Genomic DNA, 17,465 nt, shown 5'->3' with positions numbered 1-17,465 from the left:
TGTATCAAACTGAGCTCTCAAAAGTTACTAAAAATAGTGGACACTTGGTGGTATGGGGGGCCCAGAGGGAGAACATTTCTGTGGCTCAATTAACCTTTCTGTAAAATTAGACTATTTACATACCTGACAGAGATGGTATGAGGCTTAATTAATGCTGTTAGAGTCTCAAATGAAAGTGAGAAGTATTATTATTATATTTGTTGCTTGTTTTATTATTTATAAAACAAGGGCATTATGAGGTATGTTTAATTATATTATACCGCTGACCTAAGTAATAAAGATTATTTTCATACAAACACTTGAAGGCATTTGTCCTTTACACCCTCAAAATAAACAACAAATATTGTATGAAGATGGTGTCAAAAGAAGCTATGGCAGTGGAGGACCATTATATATTTCTAGGTTACCCAACCCATTAAGGTAGTGAATATTGGATAAAGAACAGACAGACCTACTCAGCCTGAAAAACATTTTTTAAAAATAACTCTCCATGCAGCAACTCAGGGAAAGGAGAGTCTGCTTGATCTACAGATTCATATGCTGGATCTGTCTTTTGTATACTTTAGATAATGGGAAATCCTACAACCCTACAGCTGTTGTATGTGGCTCAAAGAGGGAGAGGGCAAGTTCCATACACTATTGGAGAGGACATACACTACCCAGATTACAATTGGCAGATTTACTACCAAATTTCAAAGTAGCTCAGATATTGGCCGTAAGACACCTGATTGTAAATTTTACTAATTGTGGCCCCTTCTATGAATAATAAACAGCGACATAAGGATACTAGAGGCAATTGCCCAACTCCAACCACTAATTTGAACACCATACATCAGGTATATGTTTCAATACTTTTGTGTTTCATCATTTGACTGAACACAAATGGGACATAAACAGCACATTATATGATAGCTCATTTTTATATATATGACTTTAAAGAGAAAATTATAACTCAATGTGAAATTTCAGAAGTTAAGAAATACTATGCAGAATCAATAAACATGGAAAAGTTTGAAAATAAAAAGCTCAAACCTGCAAGCCCTCTATACAAGGAATTTTCACTGACTTCAAAAATAGTTCTCTGCACACTGGGCTATCTCAGACTGGGGCTCAAAGTTTGTCATATAATTTGCATTTCAAGTGTATGCTGATAATAGTTATTGTGTTGCTAAAAAGTGGTAGTAAAAATGTTAGGCCACAAGCTCCCCTCCCCTTTGCGATGCAGAACAAAACATAACAACATAAAAAGGCAGAGAAGGTAGAATAGCATCTCTGCTACATTCTGTAGGCCCAAACAGCACAGGGATCTTACTGCTATTAGGAGCCGGAAGGAGGTAGAGCTAGGTGCTCAGCTGTATATGGATCTATTTTTTTTTTTTAAATCAGAAATAAATGTGAAGTTACAGCTAGTGGTACCAAGAGTAATTTCTGCTACATGCATTCAAACCCCTCAGCAATTAATTTTGGTGCAGCCACTTGGCAGTGTAGGCCCTGGGGGAGCCCAGATAGCAACACAGAGACTGCCACATTCATATGATTACTCATGCCCTTTGTAGGTGTTCTGAAATCCCAAGGGATTTCAGAATATCCCCAAATTTTATAGGCCTAACCCAGTGAACCACTCACGAGGAGGTAAACCACATCCCTCTCAATGGAACAATCGGGAAGAAAGAATGAGTTAAATCTCAAGGAGCTTCCTAGTCTCTACATTATTTGTCCCACAAAGAGGAACAGTGGCTCTTGATTTTCAAGTTTTCTATATTTTGTATATTTCACAGTTTATTCACACTAAGAACTTTACAACTTTCAGACTGCTGAGCAGAACAAAATAGGTACAGTTTCTCCTTCATTTTCCACTTGTTAACCTGTCACTACACACTTACAGTTCAACCACTGATAAATTATATCTCAGCTGCCACACAAATAAGCAATTATTTATTTAATATACATCACACCAACATTATTTAAGTAATAATTTTACCAGGATCATAATCTAGAAACACAGTGTATTTCTTAAGGCTACTATTATAATGGAATTCTTATGCAAGTGCATATAACATCTATATGAATACCAATTTAATGACAGTAGTCCACTATTAATACACAGATTTCTAGAGTTTTTTCAAAGATCATCCGTCAAAATGATGTGTTTGATCATTTTTAGCCAACTATCATGTTTTTGCATACAACAAGTATTAGGAAAGGTAGAAAATTTAGAGTTGCCATTTGAAATCCCCTCAAGATGACTGTTACAAATAAAATAAAAAAGGTCCAATCCTGCATTTTTTACAAACTCAGAGTTCCCATTAAAGCCAATGAGACTTTTGAGAACACAAGGAATATAGATGGGGCTCAGGAGATGAAAAAATATTGCTAAAGGAAGGTAATTCTGATCAACAAAGCTAATTGAAGAAAAAAGTTTCCATAATAATGAGAAACTCTGAAGATGACTCTCACAATTTTTTTCATATTTTGGGTGTCTTGTAACAACAAACTAATCCTTGATTTCTCTGGAATGGAGCTGTGCTACTATTTAGATCCATAGGTGTTTTTAAAATGTGAGAACAACAATATCAATATATCAAATATCTAACAACTTGATTAAGTCCTTAGAAAACAAAATACAAACAACCCTCCCAAACCAAATCTCATAATTATTTACTTTCTTCTTCTGTTTGTCTCTATACAAAGTTTTCGTGCCCGACTCCGACATATTTTTTGATCCTCTAATAATGCTTCACGCTCTTCTTCTAAATCTCTTTCAAGAAGAAATTTCAAAGTTCTGACCATGGCATTATGTTAAAGACAACAGAAAATATAGGTAAAATCCTTGAAATTCCTATGCAGTATTCTTATTAAGTTACAGAATGATTACAAAAGAGTTTGCAGTTTTAGGTACAGATTTAAAATTGGACTTTTCATGGGTATAATAGCATGTTTGCAAGGATCCTTTTGCATGACGAGCCTTATGTACTTCTTTGAGAAAGTGTAAACTATCCATGTGCAACTAAAAGGTGACGATTCCTCAGATTACTGGTAATTACACAATAGCTCCTTATCACAAATGTATAATTTTAAATAAAGGTACTGCCTTAATTTACATACACTAAGATGGTAACTCCATCACTTAGTTTCTATGACCATATCAACCCACTCAGGCTTTGCACTCTGGGTTTATGATGTTACCACATGGAATTACAGCTTTATTATGTAGAGTTGAGGATACATCATTCCTTATTATCTGAACTAGCTACCAGACAGCAAGGTTATCAAAGAGAAAATATTTCTTAAAATAACATTAAAAAATCCCTACATGGTCATTGTTTAATCTGTAATGTAATGAGTAATTCCAACTCAAAATTCTTTAATATTCTTGCTTAAAATACATATCTATACAGTAAATGTCAAGCTGGATCCAATATTTGCCTTATCTTAGCATTGTGTCCGTTACTTATCTGGGGCACCAATACACATACATTAATGTTTTGTATAATATAATATGTTTAAGGAATTTGTAAAGTGCCTGTCATTATAATACCGAGGCCTGGGATTTTCAAAGCAGCCCAAGGGATTGAAGCATCCAACTCCCATTAAAATTCAATGGGAGTTGAGTGCCTGACCACCTTAGGCCTCTTTGAAAGTCCTAGCTGCCAATCTAAAATATAATCTTTGTATTTTGGATCATGAAATGTTTGGATCAGAGATTGAGCATTTTTCTTTGTTTTATTCAAAACTAAGCACTTCACTACTTAACAAATAAATAATAATAGTATCTAATCAGATACTGCCCATATGCTTAGACATTACAGCAATGGGTGCCGTAGAAATACGATTAGGCACAAAGATTATACAGACAGCAGGGAAACAAACACATAGGCTAGACATTTCTGGTAGTTGCCGGATTACCACTGGTATAGTTGCACCAAGGGTAGCAGTAGTTGGAGCAATAATGCACACAGAGCATAGGCTCTGTTATTGCTATGTTGTCTAATCAGAGCAAGTCTCCCTGACACAGTAGTAAAAATACTGCTGAGCATGAGTGTCCTGTCTACCCTAAGACACCCATCATTTCCATCACAGGTAAAGCTGAATTAAATTGTACAATAGTGAGATATGTCCTCAAAATATCTACTGTATACAAGACGAGAGAAAGAGAGAAAGTTCAAACCAAACTAAAACCAAATGGTTTTAGGTACTGTTTTATTCTCCTTGATGTAAAAAGAGACTGCTTTTATGCCCATGTATCTTGCTGTAATATCACAACATGTTGCTGCAAGATGATCAAAATGGTTCCTTCCAGCTTTAGACTCCAAGAATAACTCCATATTGCCACCACATTGGGGAGCACCACAGGCACTGGGTACCTTGGGTACCCTGACAATAGTGTAAGCAGGCCCCTTTTGTAAAACCACTGGGGAGGATATTGCCCATCCGTGGGACAAACCCCACCCACATCTCAACCTGAGGGCTGTTGAGCAATCCCGAGTCCCACCCATCCCTGGGGTGCCTGTCCTACCTATTCCTGAGGCAACCACCTCTCGGGACTTCTGAACCAAGCCTCTCCCGCACATCCCCAGTGAGCCACCCCCGGGGCCTGTCCTCTCACCCCAGCCTCCCTTAGGGGACTCATTCCGTGCCCCTCCTCCCCCAGACAGCCTGTCGCTGGGGCCCGTGTCCCCCTTCCCCAACCTTCCCGGGGGTGGGGCGCGTCGCGTGGGGCCCGCCAACCCCCCGCCCCCGCCGTGGCCCGGACCCGCGAAGGATACGCGCACGCGCTGCCCGCGAAGGTGCCGGCCTGGCTCTGGAGGGCGCTGTCCGGCTCGGGGCGGAAGAGGCTTCTCCAGCCGGGGCCGCCCGGGGCAGCGGAGCCCGGCTCCCGCTGTGCGGGGCTGACGCCCCCCGCGGCCCTCACGCCGGGCTCCATTCAGCCCCGCCGGGCCGCCCCCATGACAGCTCCTGCCGCCGACCCGCTCACGCGCCAGGTCAGTGCTGGGCGGGGGCGCCCACGGCTCCGGGGCTCTGCCGCCCCACCGCCATCTTGGCAACCAGAGACGCCGCTTCCTTCGCAACGGAAACCAGGGCCGAGGGGAGGGGAGGGGAGGGGGGAGCAGCCTCGGCATAATCGGCAAAGGAGAGGGGGGCGGGGCCTGAGCGGGGGTAAGGCTGGGGCAGGGAGGGGGAGGAGCTCGGAGTGAGGGAGGGGCCCGAGAAGGGGGCTGGGCTAGGGGCAGGGAGGGGGAGGAGCTGGGAGGCAGGGCGGGGCCCAGGAAGGAGGCGGGGCTAGGAGCAGGAGGGGCTGGGACACAGGGTGGGGCCTGAGTAGAGGGCGGGCTAGGAGCTGAAGGGGGTTAGGTGAGAAGTCCCGGTAGAAGCATGTCGGAGACTGTTGCTAGCAGGACTGGCTCTACGCACCAGCTTTCCAAGCATGTTCTTGGGATGGCCCTTTTCAAGGGGCCGCAATCCAGCTCTTTTTTTGCTTTGGTAGCAGCAAAAAACCTGGAGCCGGCCCTGATTGCTAACCTGTTAAAAAACTTTAAACATCCAAAAGATGAGTTTTTAAAAAATAATGTGCATTTGGGGTTCTTTTTATTTCCTGTCTAATTTCTGAGGCTTTAAGGGGTCGTGTTTTCTAACAAAATTACGGAGGCTTCTTTAAAAAAATGAAAGGTGGATTTCAATGTGATTCTTGGAGCTGGGGCTTTACAAAAACGCCAAACATGATGAGTCTTGTGATAAAATTGTGGGAGCTGGTGATACTGGGACACTTTTATGGGTAAATCATGTTAACAGTTTTGCCAGCTCTCATCATTTTCTCAGAAGTCTTGTGATGTTTTGAGTTCTATTTAAAGCCCTAGCTCCATGACTTGTATCTGATAAGACTGTCTGCTCGTGTAACCCACACACCTCTTGGGAGTGGTGCTCTGTCCCATCTAGTAGCACCGAGACTATTTAGAGAGAGATTAATGAGTCTGCTCTACAGCCTTAGCTAAGAATATCATGTGGCTTTTAGCTCATGCAGCAGATGCTCATGCACTAAGATCCAGAGGTCCCAGCTTCAATCCCACCCTCCGACAACCGGGGTCTGTCGGTGTTAAAAGTGGGGGCTCATCCAGGCTTTCAACAGGGAAGTCTCTGATGCTCGGAACATGCTTCCTCAGCTAGGGGAAGTATGTAACCCACACACCTCCTGGGTGTTCTACTCTGTCCATCTAGTGGCACCGAGACCACTTAGAGAGAGAGATTAATGAGTCTGCTCTACAGCCTTAGCTAAGGGCCATGTGGCTTTTAGCTCATGCAGTAGAGGCTCATGCTTTTATGTCCACAGGTCCTAGTTTCAATCCCACCCACCAATGACCAGGACCTGTCAGTGTTACACTTGCTTGCTTTCTGCAAGTTTCTAGCTTTCATGTTTGCTGAGAAAATCTGGAAAACCCAAGTGCACCTGGAAAAATACGAGAATATCCTAAAGATGTTCCTATCCTAAAGATCCTATTCCAGGGGTTGGCAACCTTACACAAGTGGTGTGCCAAGTCTTCATTTATTCATTTTCATTTAAGGTTTCCCATGCCAGTAATACATTTTAATGTTTTTTAGAAGGTCTCTATAAGTCTATATATTATGTAACTAAACTATTGTCATATGTAAAGCAAACAAGGTTTTAAAAATGTTTAAGAAGCTTCATTTAAAATTAAATTAAAATGCTGATCTTACGCAGCCAGCCCACTCAGCCCGCTGCCGGACTGGGGTTCCATTCACCTAGGCTGGCAGCAGGCTGAGCAGGGCCGGTGGCCGGACCCCAGCTGGCAAGGGGCCAGCAGCCAGAACCCCAGACCGGCAGCAGGCTGAGCAGGACCAGCGGCCGGGACCGCAGACTGGCAGTAGGGGGCTCAGCCTGCTGCTGGTATGGGGTTCTGTCCGACAGCTCCTGCCAGCCTGGGTCCTGGCCCTGCTCAGCTCGCTGCTGGTCTGGGGTCCCGGCCCTGCCCACATAGAGTGGGTACCTACCTTCTCCCTGGTTTTAACCCATTCTCTTCCTCTCTCTGCACTGAGCTGGGGGAGGGCTGGGGGTGAAGGAGCAGGCTGGGGGTTGGAGTGTAGGGTCTGGCTAGGAGCTAGAATGAGGGAGTGGGCTCAGGGTTGGGCAGGAGGTTTGGGTGTGGAGTGCTTACCTGGGCAGCTCCCATTTGGTGTGAGGGGTGCAGGTGGGAATGTGTGTGTGTGGGGGGGTGCAGGAGCTTCCGTTTTGTGCTCAGGTGGGGATGTAGGGGGTTCAAGAGTCAGAGCATGGGGTGTGGGGGGCTGGGTATGTGTTGGGGGTGCAGGAGTCAGGGCAGGGGGATGGGGGCATGTGAGGGGGGTGCAGGAGTCAGGGCATGGAATGTCAGGAAGTTGGATATGTATGGGGGGTGCTGGAGTCAGGGCTGGGGTTGTGGGAGGTGCAGGGCTCAGGGCAGAGGGCTGGAGGGATGGGGTGGTTCTGGAGTCAGGGCAGGGGGTTGGGGAGGTGGGCTGGAGTGGTGGGGATGCTCCCAGCCTCCTGCCCTGAGCGGCTCACAGCACGGGGCTGGAGGGGATATGCCCTGAATTCCACCCTCCTTCCCCAAGGCCCTGTCCCTGCCTCTTCTCTGGAGCAGCGAGCTTGCTACGGCTGCAGTTCTGGCTCCGCTTCTCCCCCTCCCTCTCCAGGGCCATCAGCTGTTTGGCCCAGGGAGGGAGGGAGAGGAGGAGGGGCAGGAACCCAGCATGCTGGGGGAGGAGGTGGGGGAGGAGGGAGCTTGGCTGCCGGTGGAGGCTGCCTTGCAGCAGCAGCCGGCAGGACCAAGCTTCTGCACTCTGCCCCTACAGGAGAGAGCAGTGGGCAGGAGGTAGAGAAGAGCAGGCTGGACTGGGCAGGATTTTTAATGGCATGCTGCTGCCTGCCAGGGTCCTGGCTGCTGTCCTCACCCAGCCTGGTGTCGGCTGAACCCGACCCTTGTTCTATCCTAAAGATTAGAAAACAATCTCATGATTCTAATCCAATCTCATGATTCTTTGAGGCCTGAACTTATTTTTGAATGCTTGGAGTTGGCAGTACTGACGTTGTTTCAGTCAGTTGCTTTTTATTGGCTCAGAATGATGATATGGAGAACAATACTCATTGCTGCACTTTGCTGCCTTTTGGAGGCATTTGGGAGGATTTTGTTCTCCTTTCATTCCCTCCACACAGTACAGCACTTGGCATATAGACACTGTTCATCAACACGCAGGACAGCCAAGCTAGTGATGTGGCAGCACAGGGTGTTAACGTGCTTAACTGGGAATGTTTACATGCTTTTAGAAAAATATGAATTTTTTCTCTAAAAATAAATAGCATTACGTGGGTTTCTATGTTTGTTGTCTCAACTATTTCCATATTGTTCTTGATTTATGGTAAAAGGATGTCATTTTCTACCTGTCCCCCAGCCCTACAAGCTCAGGCTGGATTCTTTGCTGTCTCTTTACTGAAAATAAAGATTTTGCAGATCAAAACATGCTTTAGTGAGCCTATTGCCTTCAGTGAGTTTGCACAGATGTAACTGATTGCCTTAGTAAATAATTTTGTTTGTCGATGATGCAGAACATAAAATAGAATTCAGCTCACTTTCTGCTAGCTGTACTGACTTTGCAACGCTAAATGGAATAGACAGCAATGAACAATTATATTTGTAATTACAATATACAGTTATAACACATAATACAAAAAGGGAGCAGCTGTGTGGAATAAAAATGTACTGTTTGTTCCATTATTTTCAGAGAAGAACTGCACTTTAAGCAATAAGACAGAACAAGGCGTGTGATACTGGGATATTGCCACACCATGGATGAGATGTTTGCACAAGGCCAAATGCCCTGGTGATTTCCTGGCAAGGCACTTCTTGGCAGCTATGTTTGTTTTTAAACCACTTCTTCTCTTTCATAATGTGCAGCTGTTCTGTGGCTGTGCTGATGAGAATAAAAATAATACTTGGCATTTGAGTTCTTTTTTCAAAACTACTTTACAGGGCTCACCATACTTTCTGAGGTAGGCATTATTATCACCATTTTACAAGTGGGAAAACTGAAGCTCAAAAGGCTGAGACTTGCTTAAAAGTGCCCAGCATATAAATGTCAGAGCTGAGACAAGACTCCAAGAATCCTGGCTCTCAAGCTAGCTAAACACTAGCGCAATAGTCACTATGTATGCTTTTCACCAGTACAAATTAGGTATAAAGCATTAACAAAACAGAATAGTAATATTTCACACCCACTTTTAAATTTAAAATATTGTCACATTTCAGGGCAACTGTACCTGTATTTCACCTCAATGTTCCAGCAAGGGTATCCACTCTCAGGCTTCCAGCTCCCCAGCCGCTGCTTTTCTGGGAGGAGTCCCATATTTCTGTCCCTTCTGAATGGAGTATTGCCAAGCTGCACAGTTCCCTACCTTCACTGGGTCATGTCCAACACAGCAGGTTTACCAAGGACATCTGCTTGCTTTCTCATCAGAGACAGTTATCAGGTGTAATTGCTACAGTTATAAGGCACCACACAGTTCTTTCTATGAAAGTCTATTTTATTCTTCAGGTAAAAGCATTACAGAGAAAACATAGTAAAAACAATTAAAGATCCTACTTGCATGCTAATAAGCTCACCAGAGTTCAACTTAACATGGATTCTGGCAGATGCAGTCCTTCAACCCTCCACCCAAGGGGATTCTTTGCAGTTACCAGTTCCTCAGAGCTTCCGCTCAAAACAAGAACACAGTCTTATGAGGCCTCAGTAGGCCCAGTCCTTCCATCCCTATCATAAAGATTGGGACCCTCTGTGGACCAGGAATCCTGTCCATTTGATTTATAAGGAAGAAGGCCATGAGCCAGTTTAAAACCAGACTATTTATCCAAAAAACATTTCTTTGCTTGTTGGTCCCTGGAGAATCCAGTTTGAACTAGTGTATATGAACCTTAAACATCTCCATCTCTGGAAATATTTAAGAGTAGGTTAGATAAGTGTCTATCTGGGATGGTCTAGACAGTATTTTGTTCCTGCCATGAGGACAGGGAACTGGACTCGATGACCTCTTGAGGTCCCTTCTAGTCCTAGAATCTATGAATCTATGAATAAACCTTTCCAGGGACATGGCTTCAAGGGCTGATAACGGGGGAAGTACATTAGCACCTCCCTCCCTACTAGAGAACATATACAATTGCATTTTTAATACAATATACCCCAAAAGGTATTAATCTTAATTCAATAAAGTTTAATGTAATTCAGTAAAATGTATCTTAATTCCTTAAGGTTTGTCCAGGATACTACAAGATATTGTCAATCTGTCACATATTTTGTGAAGTCCTGTCCCTTTAAATGTTTGAGTAGTGCCCCCCTACACAGTACAAACCCTCATTTTTGTGGTATATTCAGTTTTGCAGACAGAACAATAAAGTGAGCAAAGCAGACATCTGTGTTTCTATCAGCTCCCCCTGTGTCTGTGTCTATCTCTTTCTCTGCTGGGTCCAAATGTATCATTTGGCGACACAGGATTTCTATCCCACAAGTGTCCACTGCTGTCTCTGCCTGAAGAACAAGAAAAAGTAAGAAAATAATACAATATAAAAAGGATGACATTTCACCTAGAGGAACAAGATAACAAACTGCTGCTTTTTGCACTTGGGACAGGATAAGCCAGATAGCTAGAGAGGGGAAGTGGACAAATAAAGATAGAACAAAGGATAAGGGTACTGCAATTACTACCAGAGCAATTCAAACAGGCAACAGTGAAGGGAAAGTAAGCAGACATATTGATTGACCACATGTAAGCAGGCAGAGAGAGAAACAGCTTAGCCTGCACTGAGGCGCTACAGTTAGCAGAGGGAGTCCAAGTAGAGCCCAAGGAAGAATTCTGACATCTGCAGTGTTGGCACACAGCCAGAAAAGGAAAATTGAGTACAGACAGTGCATTAACAACAACAAAAGTTTCCTGTGGCACAAAAGACATCCAGAGGAAATCCAATAGGAGAGCAGAGAAAACGGCAACTTTTCTAGGGACTGTTGGTGAATTCAGCCACAGCTGCAAATCATGGGTGGTGTACCTTGAATATTCTGAGTAATTTTTAACCTTCAACTCCATTCCAGATAGACAAAGAGTTTCAAGTTTGCTGACAATGATGGTACTGAAAGCATATGGACTGTTGTGTGACCTATTGGCTACTATGCATGGAACTGTCACATATGCTGAAGCTACTGCAGCAATGCAGGAACATTTTTCTCCTACCCCACTGATTATAGTGGAACTATATCAGTTTAATTGGCAACATCAGGGAAGTGGAGGTCGATAGTGCAGTTTGTTGCTGCTCTAAGGAAGTTGTCAGAGCATTGTCAGTTTGGACAAACATTAAGTGATGTCCTGTGTAACCAGTTAGTCTTTGAATTATGCAATGATCAGCTCCAGAAGGTTACTGATTGTATTAGTGCTTACATTCAAGAAGGCCGTTGAAGTAGCAGTTGCAATGGAAACTGCAGAGAAGGATTCTATGGAAATTAGTGTGAACTGAGATGTTCACCTCCTGCATCAGCGTGACAGAGGACCATAAGAATGTAAAGAATTTCCATGTGGCTGTTGTGCACAACCTACACACACTGAGAAGGATTGCTGGGAATACGAGGCTACTTGCACAAAATGCCAGAAGAAAGGACACACTGCCATGACCTGTCGTACAGTTCAATGACCAGCAGCACAGAGTAACCATATCCAAGATGAACCTATGAAGCCTGAATCTAAGAAAGGACAGAAATCAGGAATTCATAAGTTGAAAAAAGACAATAGCTTTAGTGACACTGACCAAGCCCTAGTACTATACATGTTATTAGAAGTTAGAGTCAGAAATGGCTTTGGGTCACACCTTTGTTCAAAATATTTCCTACAAGAATAGAGCTTGATACTGGAGCTGCCATTTCATTGATTTCTGCCTGTACCTATCATCATTCTTTGTCACAATCGTCTCTGGAAGAAACCTCCACAGTTTTGAAGACTTATACCAGAGAAAATTTAGGATACCCCAAAAAGGATACCCCAGGGGAAAGTTAAACTAGAGGGACAATCTGTTGTTTTACCCTTGAATGTGACTGAAGAAAAATATCCACCATTGTTTGGCAGATCTTGGGTTGAGGAGCACAAAGAGAATTGGACTGAGATCAAGGTGATCACAAAAGCATCTCGAAATCTTCAAGAAATACTGGACAGACTGAAGTTTTTGAAAAAGAGCTTGAACAGATGAGCAATGTGTCAGTGAAGCTCAGTGTTCAGTCTGACAGCCAGCCAAAATATTGCAAGTCCATAGTTATGCCTTATACTCTGAGGCCTCTGGTAGAAGCTGATTTGCTCTTTTAGTAAACACTGTCATCCTGTCACTGGCTTCACATAGTGCGTGGGCTACGCCCATGTACCAGTGATCGAGAATGATGGCTCCGTTTAAATTTGTGGAGATTTCAAATTAACACTTAATGCAGTTTTATCTGCAGACCAGTATCTACAACCTAGTATGAAAGATTAGTTTGCTACTCTTAATAGAGGACAATGTTTCAGTAAGTTCGATTTGCTCAAATGGAGCTTGATTCGACATCTTGCAGATATCTCACAATCAGTACAGAAAAAGGCTAATTTTGTTACAACAGGTTGACTTTAGGTATCACATCAATACCTGCCCTGTTCCAGAAAGCCAGGGATGAGATCCTGAAGGGACTGAATGGAGTTCAGTGCTATTTGAATGACATTCTTGTTACAAGAAAGGATCAAGGGGATCATGTTTGAGAAAGAGAAGGCAGCTCTTGAAGTGCCAACTTCAGAAAATGTGTCACAATTACATTCATTCTTAGGATTGCTTCATTACTATAGCAAATTTCTGCCTAATCTGGGGACAGTATTGTCATCGTTACATAAACTCTTACAAGCAAAGAAAAAAATGGAAATGGACTAAAGAATGTGAGTGTGCATTTAGAGAAGCAAAGAAACTGCTGATATCAGCGAATGTTTTTATGCACTTTGGTGCTTCACTGCCATTACAATTGGCTTGTGATGCTTCACCATACGGAGTGGGTGAAGTTCTTTCCCATAGTTTTCCTAATGGCCTGGAGAAACCAATGGGAGAAATTTTGGTACCAGATCCAGTTAATTCTGTACCAGATCCAGTTGATTCCTGTTGTTCAGGACACTTCAGTACCACAGTCACCATGTTATCCCAAGAGAGTTGAAAAACCAGTCGTTCACCTGAATTTATAAATTGTTTAGTTAGTAAGTTGCTATTTCAAGTAGAATAGTCCCTTGCAGTTTAAGAATCTGTGATAGTCCACCTGCAACTTTTAGTTAGGCTACATAGTGTTTCATGTTAGCTATGTAAATGATAATGTATATGTGTTTAGAAAGCTTTTAAAAGTAGGATGAAGACGTGATGTCCTGTCTCTTTAAATCTTTGAGCATCCCCCCCTCCCCAGTGCAAAGTCTCACTTTTATGTTCCTTTCAGTTTTGCAGTCAGAACAATAAAGTGAGCATGGTAGACAGCTGTATTTCTATCAGCTCCCTCTGTGCCTAGGTCTAGGTCCCTCTCTGCTGGGTCCAAATATAACATTTGTGACTAAATAAAGTGTAATACTGAATAGCCCCTGCTTACTTGTTGCTTCTGTGAGGTATCTGCACTTATGATTTGACCCACAGTCCACTTCTTTAATCCATATATTTATTCTTGTTTGATAAAGTTCACTATGTCAGAAAAGCTTTATTAGCCCTTAATCAGCATCTTTCATCTGAACAGAATTGTTAATAGGGCTGTAGAACAGTCTGGCTCGAACCCTAAACCTATCTGAAATCTGGGAAAATTCAAGTTTTAATCCTATCCATAAAAAAATCAGCCTAGATCTGTGAATAGTCACAGACCTGAACTGACAAAATTTGCACATCTCAAGCCTCCTGGCAAACAGCTGTCCCAGCCTGCAAGACCCCTAGCTTTACCTTTGTCAAAGTTCCTTCCCCACTCTGAACTTTAGGGTACAGATGTGGGGACCTGCATGGACACTTCTAAGCTTAATTACTAGCTTAGATCTGGTATCACTGCCAGCATCTAGAATTTTCAGTGTCTGGATCACTCTCTGTCCCCCCAAAACCTTCCCCTCCCTGGATAGCCTTGAGGGACTTCACCAATTCCCTGATGAACACAGATCCAAACTCCTTGGATCTTAAAACAAGGAGAAATTAACCATCCCCCCTCCTTTCCCCCCCACCAATCCCTGGTGAGTCCAGATCCAGTCCCCTTGGATCTAAAAACAAGGAAAAATCAATCAGGTATTAAGAAAAAAGGCTTTTAATTAAAGAAAAGAAAGGTAAAAGAAAACCCTCTGGGAGAGATTAGCATACCAGCTATTCTCACAGAGAACAGATTTCAAACACAGAGGATGTTCTCCTGGGCACAAATTTAGTTATACAAAAAACAAACAAAAAATAATACCCAAATACCCAATTTGATTCTACCTCTAATTGCATAAGACAGGTTACGAAGAAATAAACATAAACCTATTTATTCCTTTCTAAAACTTACTACTCTGATAAGAGGCTGGTTCCTGGATCTTTTCACTCCAGCTGAAACTGAAACTCTAAACAAAGGAAAAACTTCCCTCCTTCCTTTTGAAACATCTTGTTTCCCCATTGGTCCCTCTGTTCAGGTGTTAGCTAGGCTAGGTGAACTTTTTAACCCTTTACAGGTAAAAGAGGCATTAACCCTTAACCATCTGTTTAAGACACGCCCCCCAAATCTCAGATAGTGTGGAACCACACTGGCGGTGTTTTCTTCCTAGAACTTTAGAATAAACAGATTAATAAAACACATGCACCTTTATATATACTACTAATTATGTAAAACTACAAGATTTTTCACATTCCAAGAACAATTTAACCAGTTAACTCTGGGAAACTTTCACGGGAGAGTGCATCAGCTACTTTGTTAGAAGCTCCTGAAATGTGTTGAATTTCAAAATCAAAATCTTGGAGAGCTAAACTCTATCGAAGAAGTTTTTTGTTGTTTCCTTTGGCAGTATGAAGACACTTTAGAGCAGCATGGTTGGTTTGTAGCTGGAAATGCCGTCCCCAAAAGTATGGGCATAGCTTTTCCAGGGCATACACAATGGCGTAGCATTCTTTTTCACTGATTGACCAGTGGCTTTCCCTTTCAGACATTTGCTCCAACTGCTAGTAGTTTTTTTTCTTTTCTGCCACTTCCATCCATTTGACTCCAATCTCCCCCACCTCAGTTACAGTTTTGGGTTTCCCATCTAGGATGTACCTTTCTATTTCCTCAGGAACACCCTCTAAGAACTGCTCCATTTGCATTAGGAATGACAGCTCTTCCAGAGAGTTAGCACTTGCTCCTGATATCCAGGCATCCCAATTTTTTCCAATGTGGTAGGCGTGTCAGGTAAATGACACATCTGGTTTCCACCTTAGGGCTCTGAACCCGCCGACGGGCATGCTCAGGTGTTAGCCCCATTCTGATTCTGGCCTTGGTTTGAAAACGTTTATAATCATTCATGTGTTCCTTAGGCATTTCAGCCGCCACCTCTGCTAAGGGTCCACTGAGCTGTGGCCTCAGCTCTGTAGGGATGCTGTACCCTTGGCAGGCCCTTTCGAAATTTTCTAAGAAGGCCTCAGTATCATCACCTTCCTTGTAGGTGGGGAATTTTCTGGAATGGGAAACAGTACCTGGAGAAGGGTTGTTAGGGTTGGCTGGTAACTCTTGCTTAGCCTTTGCTAATTCCAGGTTTTGCTTGTGGGTCTCCCTCTGGATCTCCATCTCTTTTTCTTTTGCCTCCATAGCTCTTTTGTGGGCAGCTTCTTCTCTGGCCATCTGTCTGTCATGTTCCTTTTGGCGCTCCTCAGCCTGGAGTTTGGCCAATTCTAGTTGTTGCTGTATGTTTTTTTTCTCCTTGCCTGACATTTTCCCCTGCTCTGCCTGAGCTATCTTGGTTTGCGAGGCAAAAAAACAAACAAACAAAAAAAACCCCACAGCTTTTAACTGGACTTCCCAGAATGAGAAGAAACCAGAAAAACTGGTTTGTAACTTGTCTTTTGCAAACTGTTAATTACTCTCCAGCTAAGCCCAGATGGAAATCCTTTCTAACAAAGCCTTGTTAGAAAAACCTTTATCTGTTTGCCTTCAGGGTATCTCTCCTGCACTGCTTTCCCAGCATCTCAAAGGAGGAAAAAAAATCTCTCTTTTGGTTCCTAAAAAATCCCTTACTGCTGCTCACCATGTCAAGGTTCCTTCCCCACTCTGAACTTTAGGGTACAGATGTGGGGACCTGCATGGACACTTCTAAACTTAATTACTAGCTTAGATCTGGTATCGCTGCCAGCATCCAGAATTTTCAGTGTCTGGATCACTCCCTGTCCCCCGAAACCTTCCCCTCCCTGGGTAACCTTGAGGAACTTCACCAGTTCCCTGGTGAACACAGATCCAAACCCCTTGGATCTTAAAACAAGGAGAAATTAACCAACCCCCTCCTTTCCCCCCCACCAATCCCTGGTGAGTCCAGATCCAATCCCCTTGGATCTAAAACCAAGGAAAAATCAATCAGGTATTAAGAAAAAAGGCTTTTAATTAAAGAAAAGAAAGGTAAAAGAAAACCCTCTGGGAGAGATCAGCATACCAGCTACTCTCACAGAGAACAGATTTCAAACACAGAGGATGTTCTCCTGAGCGCAAATTTAGTTATACAAAAAACAAACAAAAAAAGCCACCCAAATACCCAATTTGATTCTACCTCTAATTGCATAAGACAGGTTATGAAGAAATAAACATAAACCTATTTATTCCTTTCTAAAACTTACTACTCTGATAAGAGGCTGGTTCCTGGATCTTTTCACTCCGGCTGAAACTGAAACTTTAAACAAAGGAAAAACTTCCCTTCTTCCTTTTGAAACATCCTGTCCCCCCATTGGTCCCTCTGTTCAGGTTTTAGCTAGGCTAGGTGAACTTTTTAACCCTTTACAGGTAAAAGAGGCATTAACCTTTAACCATCTGTTTATGACAACCTTATATACCTTTTGGGGCTTGCAGGAGAGAGCAATGATGGGGATTTACATGTCTTCTGGACCTCCTCTTCCTATTTCCTAAGGGCTTGGATGGCCCCTTGTAGAGGGTCTTCAAGGTCTTCCACAGGTGGCTTCTTCCACATTGTTTAGTTTTGGTGGGGGTGGAGGGGAACGAGGACTCTCTCCAAATCCATATAGTTCTTGAGGGATAGGAAGCAGCCTAATCCCAGCCCTCCACAAAACAGAAGGAATAGGGAAGTGCTCCCAATCTTCCTTCAGTAACTAATATACTAAGTCATGGGAAGGTACAGTCCCATAAACTTTAGTGTGATTGCTAGGGCCTCAACCTTCAAGTGAACTGGCAGGATTTGTTTTAATATCCAACCCTATGAAAGG

General features: G+C 43.2%; 2 protein-coding genes across 3 annotated transcripts in view; one reads left to right on the top strand and one right to left on the bottom strand.

Moving 5' to 3' along the window:
* The window catches only part of CEP126 (centrosomal protein 126), a 59,889-nt gene extending 54,965 nt beyond the window's left edge, over positions 1-4,924 (bottom strand). The window contains exons 1-2 of the mRNA XM_030560223.1: positions 4,767-4,924; positions 2,663-2,782 (exon numbers count right to left, since the gene is read on the bottom strand). Coding sequence (XP_030416083.1) covers positions 2,663-2,782; positions 4,767-4,924 — 278 coding nt within the window. The remainder of the gene's footprint in view (positions 1-2,662; positions 2,783-4,766) is intronic.
* A 10-nt stretch (positions 4,925-4,934) lies between these two features.
* The window catches only part of ANGPTL5 (angiopoietin like 5), a 39,009-nt gene continuing 26,478 nt past the window's right edge, over positions 4,935-17,465 (top strand). The window contains exon 1 of one of the 2 annotated variants that reach the window (XM_030560246.1): positions 4,935-4,982. The gene's annotated coding sequence lies outside the window, so the exon portion shown is untranslated. The remainder of the gene's footprint in view (positions 4,983-17,465) is intronic. The other variant, XM_030560235.1, reaches the window with a different exon arrangement.

Source organism: Gopherus evgoodei, chromosome 1 (assembly GCF_007399415.2).
Source record: "Gopherus evgoodei ecotype Sinaloan lineage chromosome 1, rGopEvg1_v1.p, whole genome shotgun sequence".
Classification (NCBI taxonomy): Eukaryota; Metazoa; Chordata; order Testudines; family Testudinidae; genus Gopherus; species Gopherus evgoodei.
The sequence above is the reverse complement of the archived record's forward strand: the minus strand, read 5'-3'. Positions and strand labels throughout refer to the sequence as shown.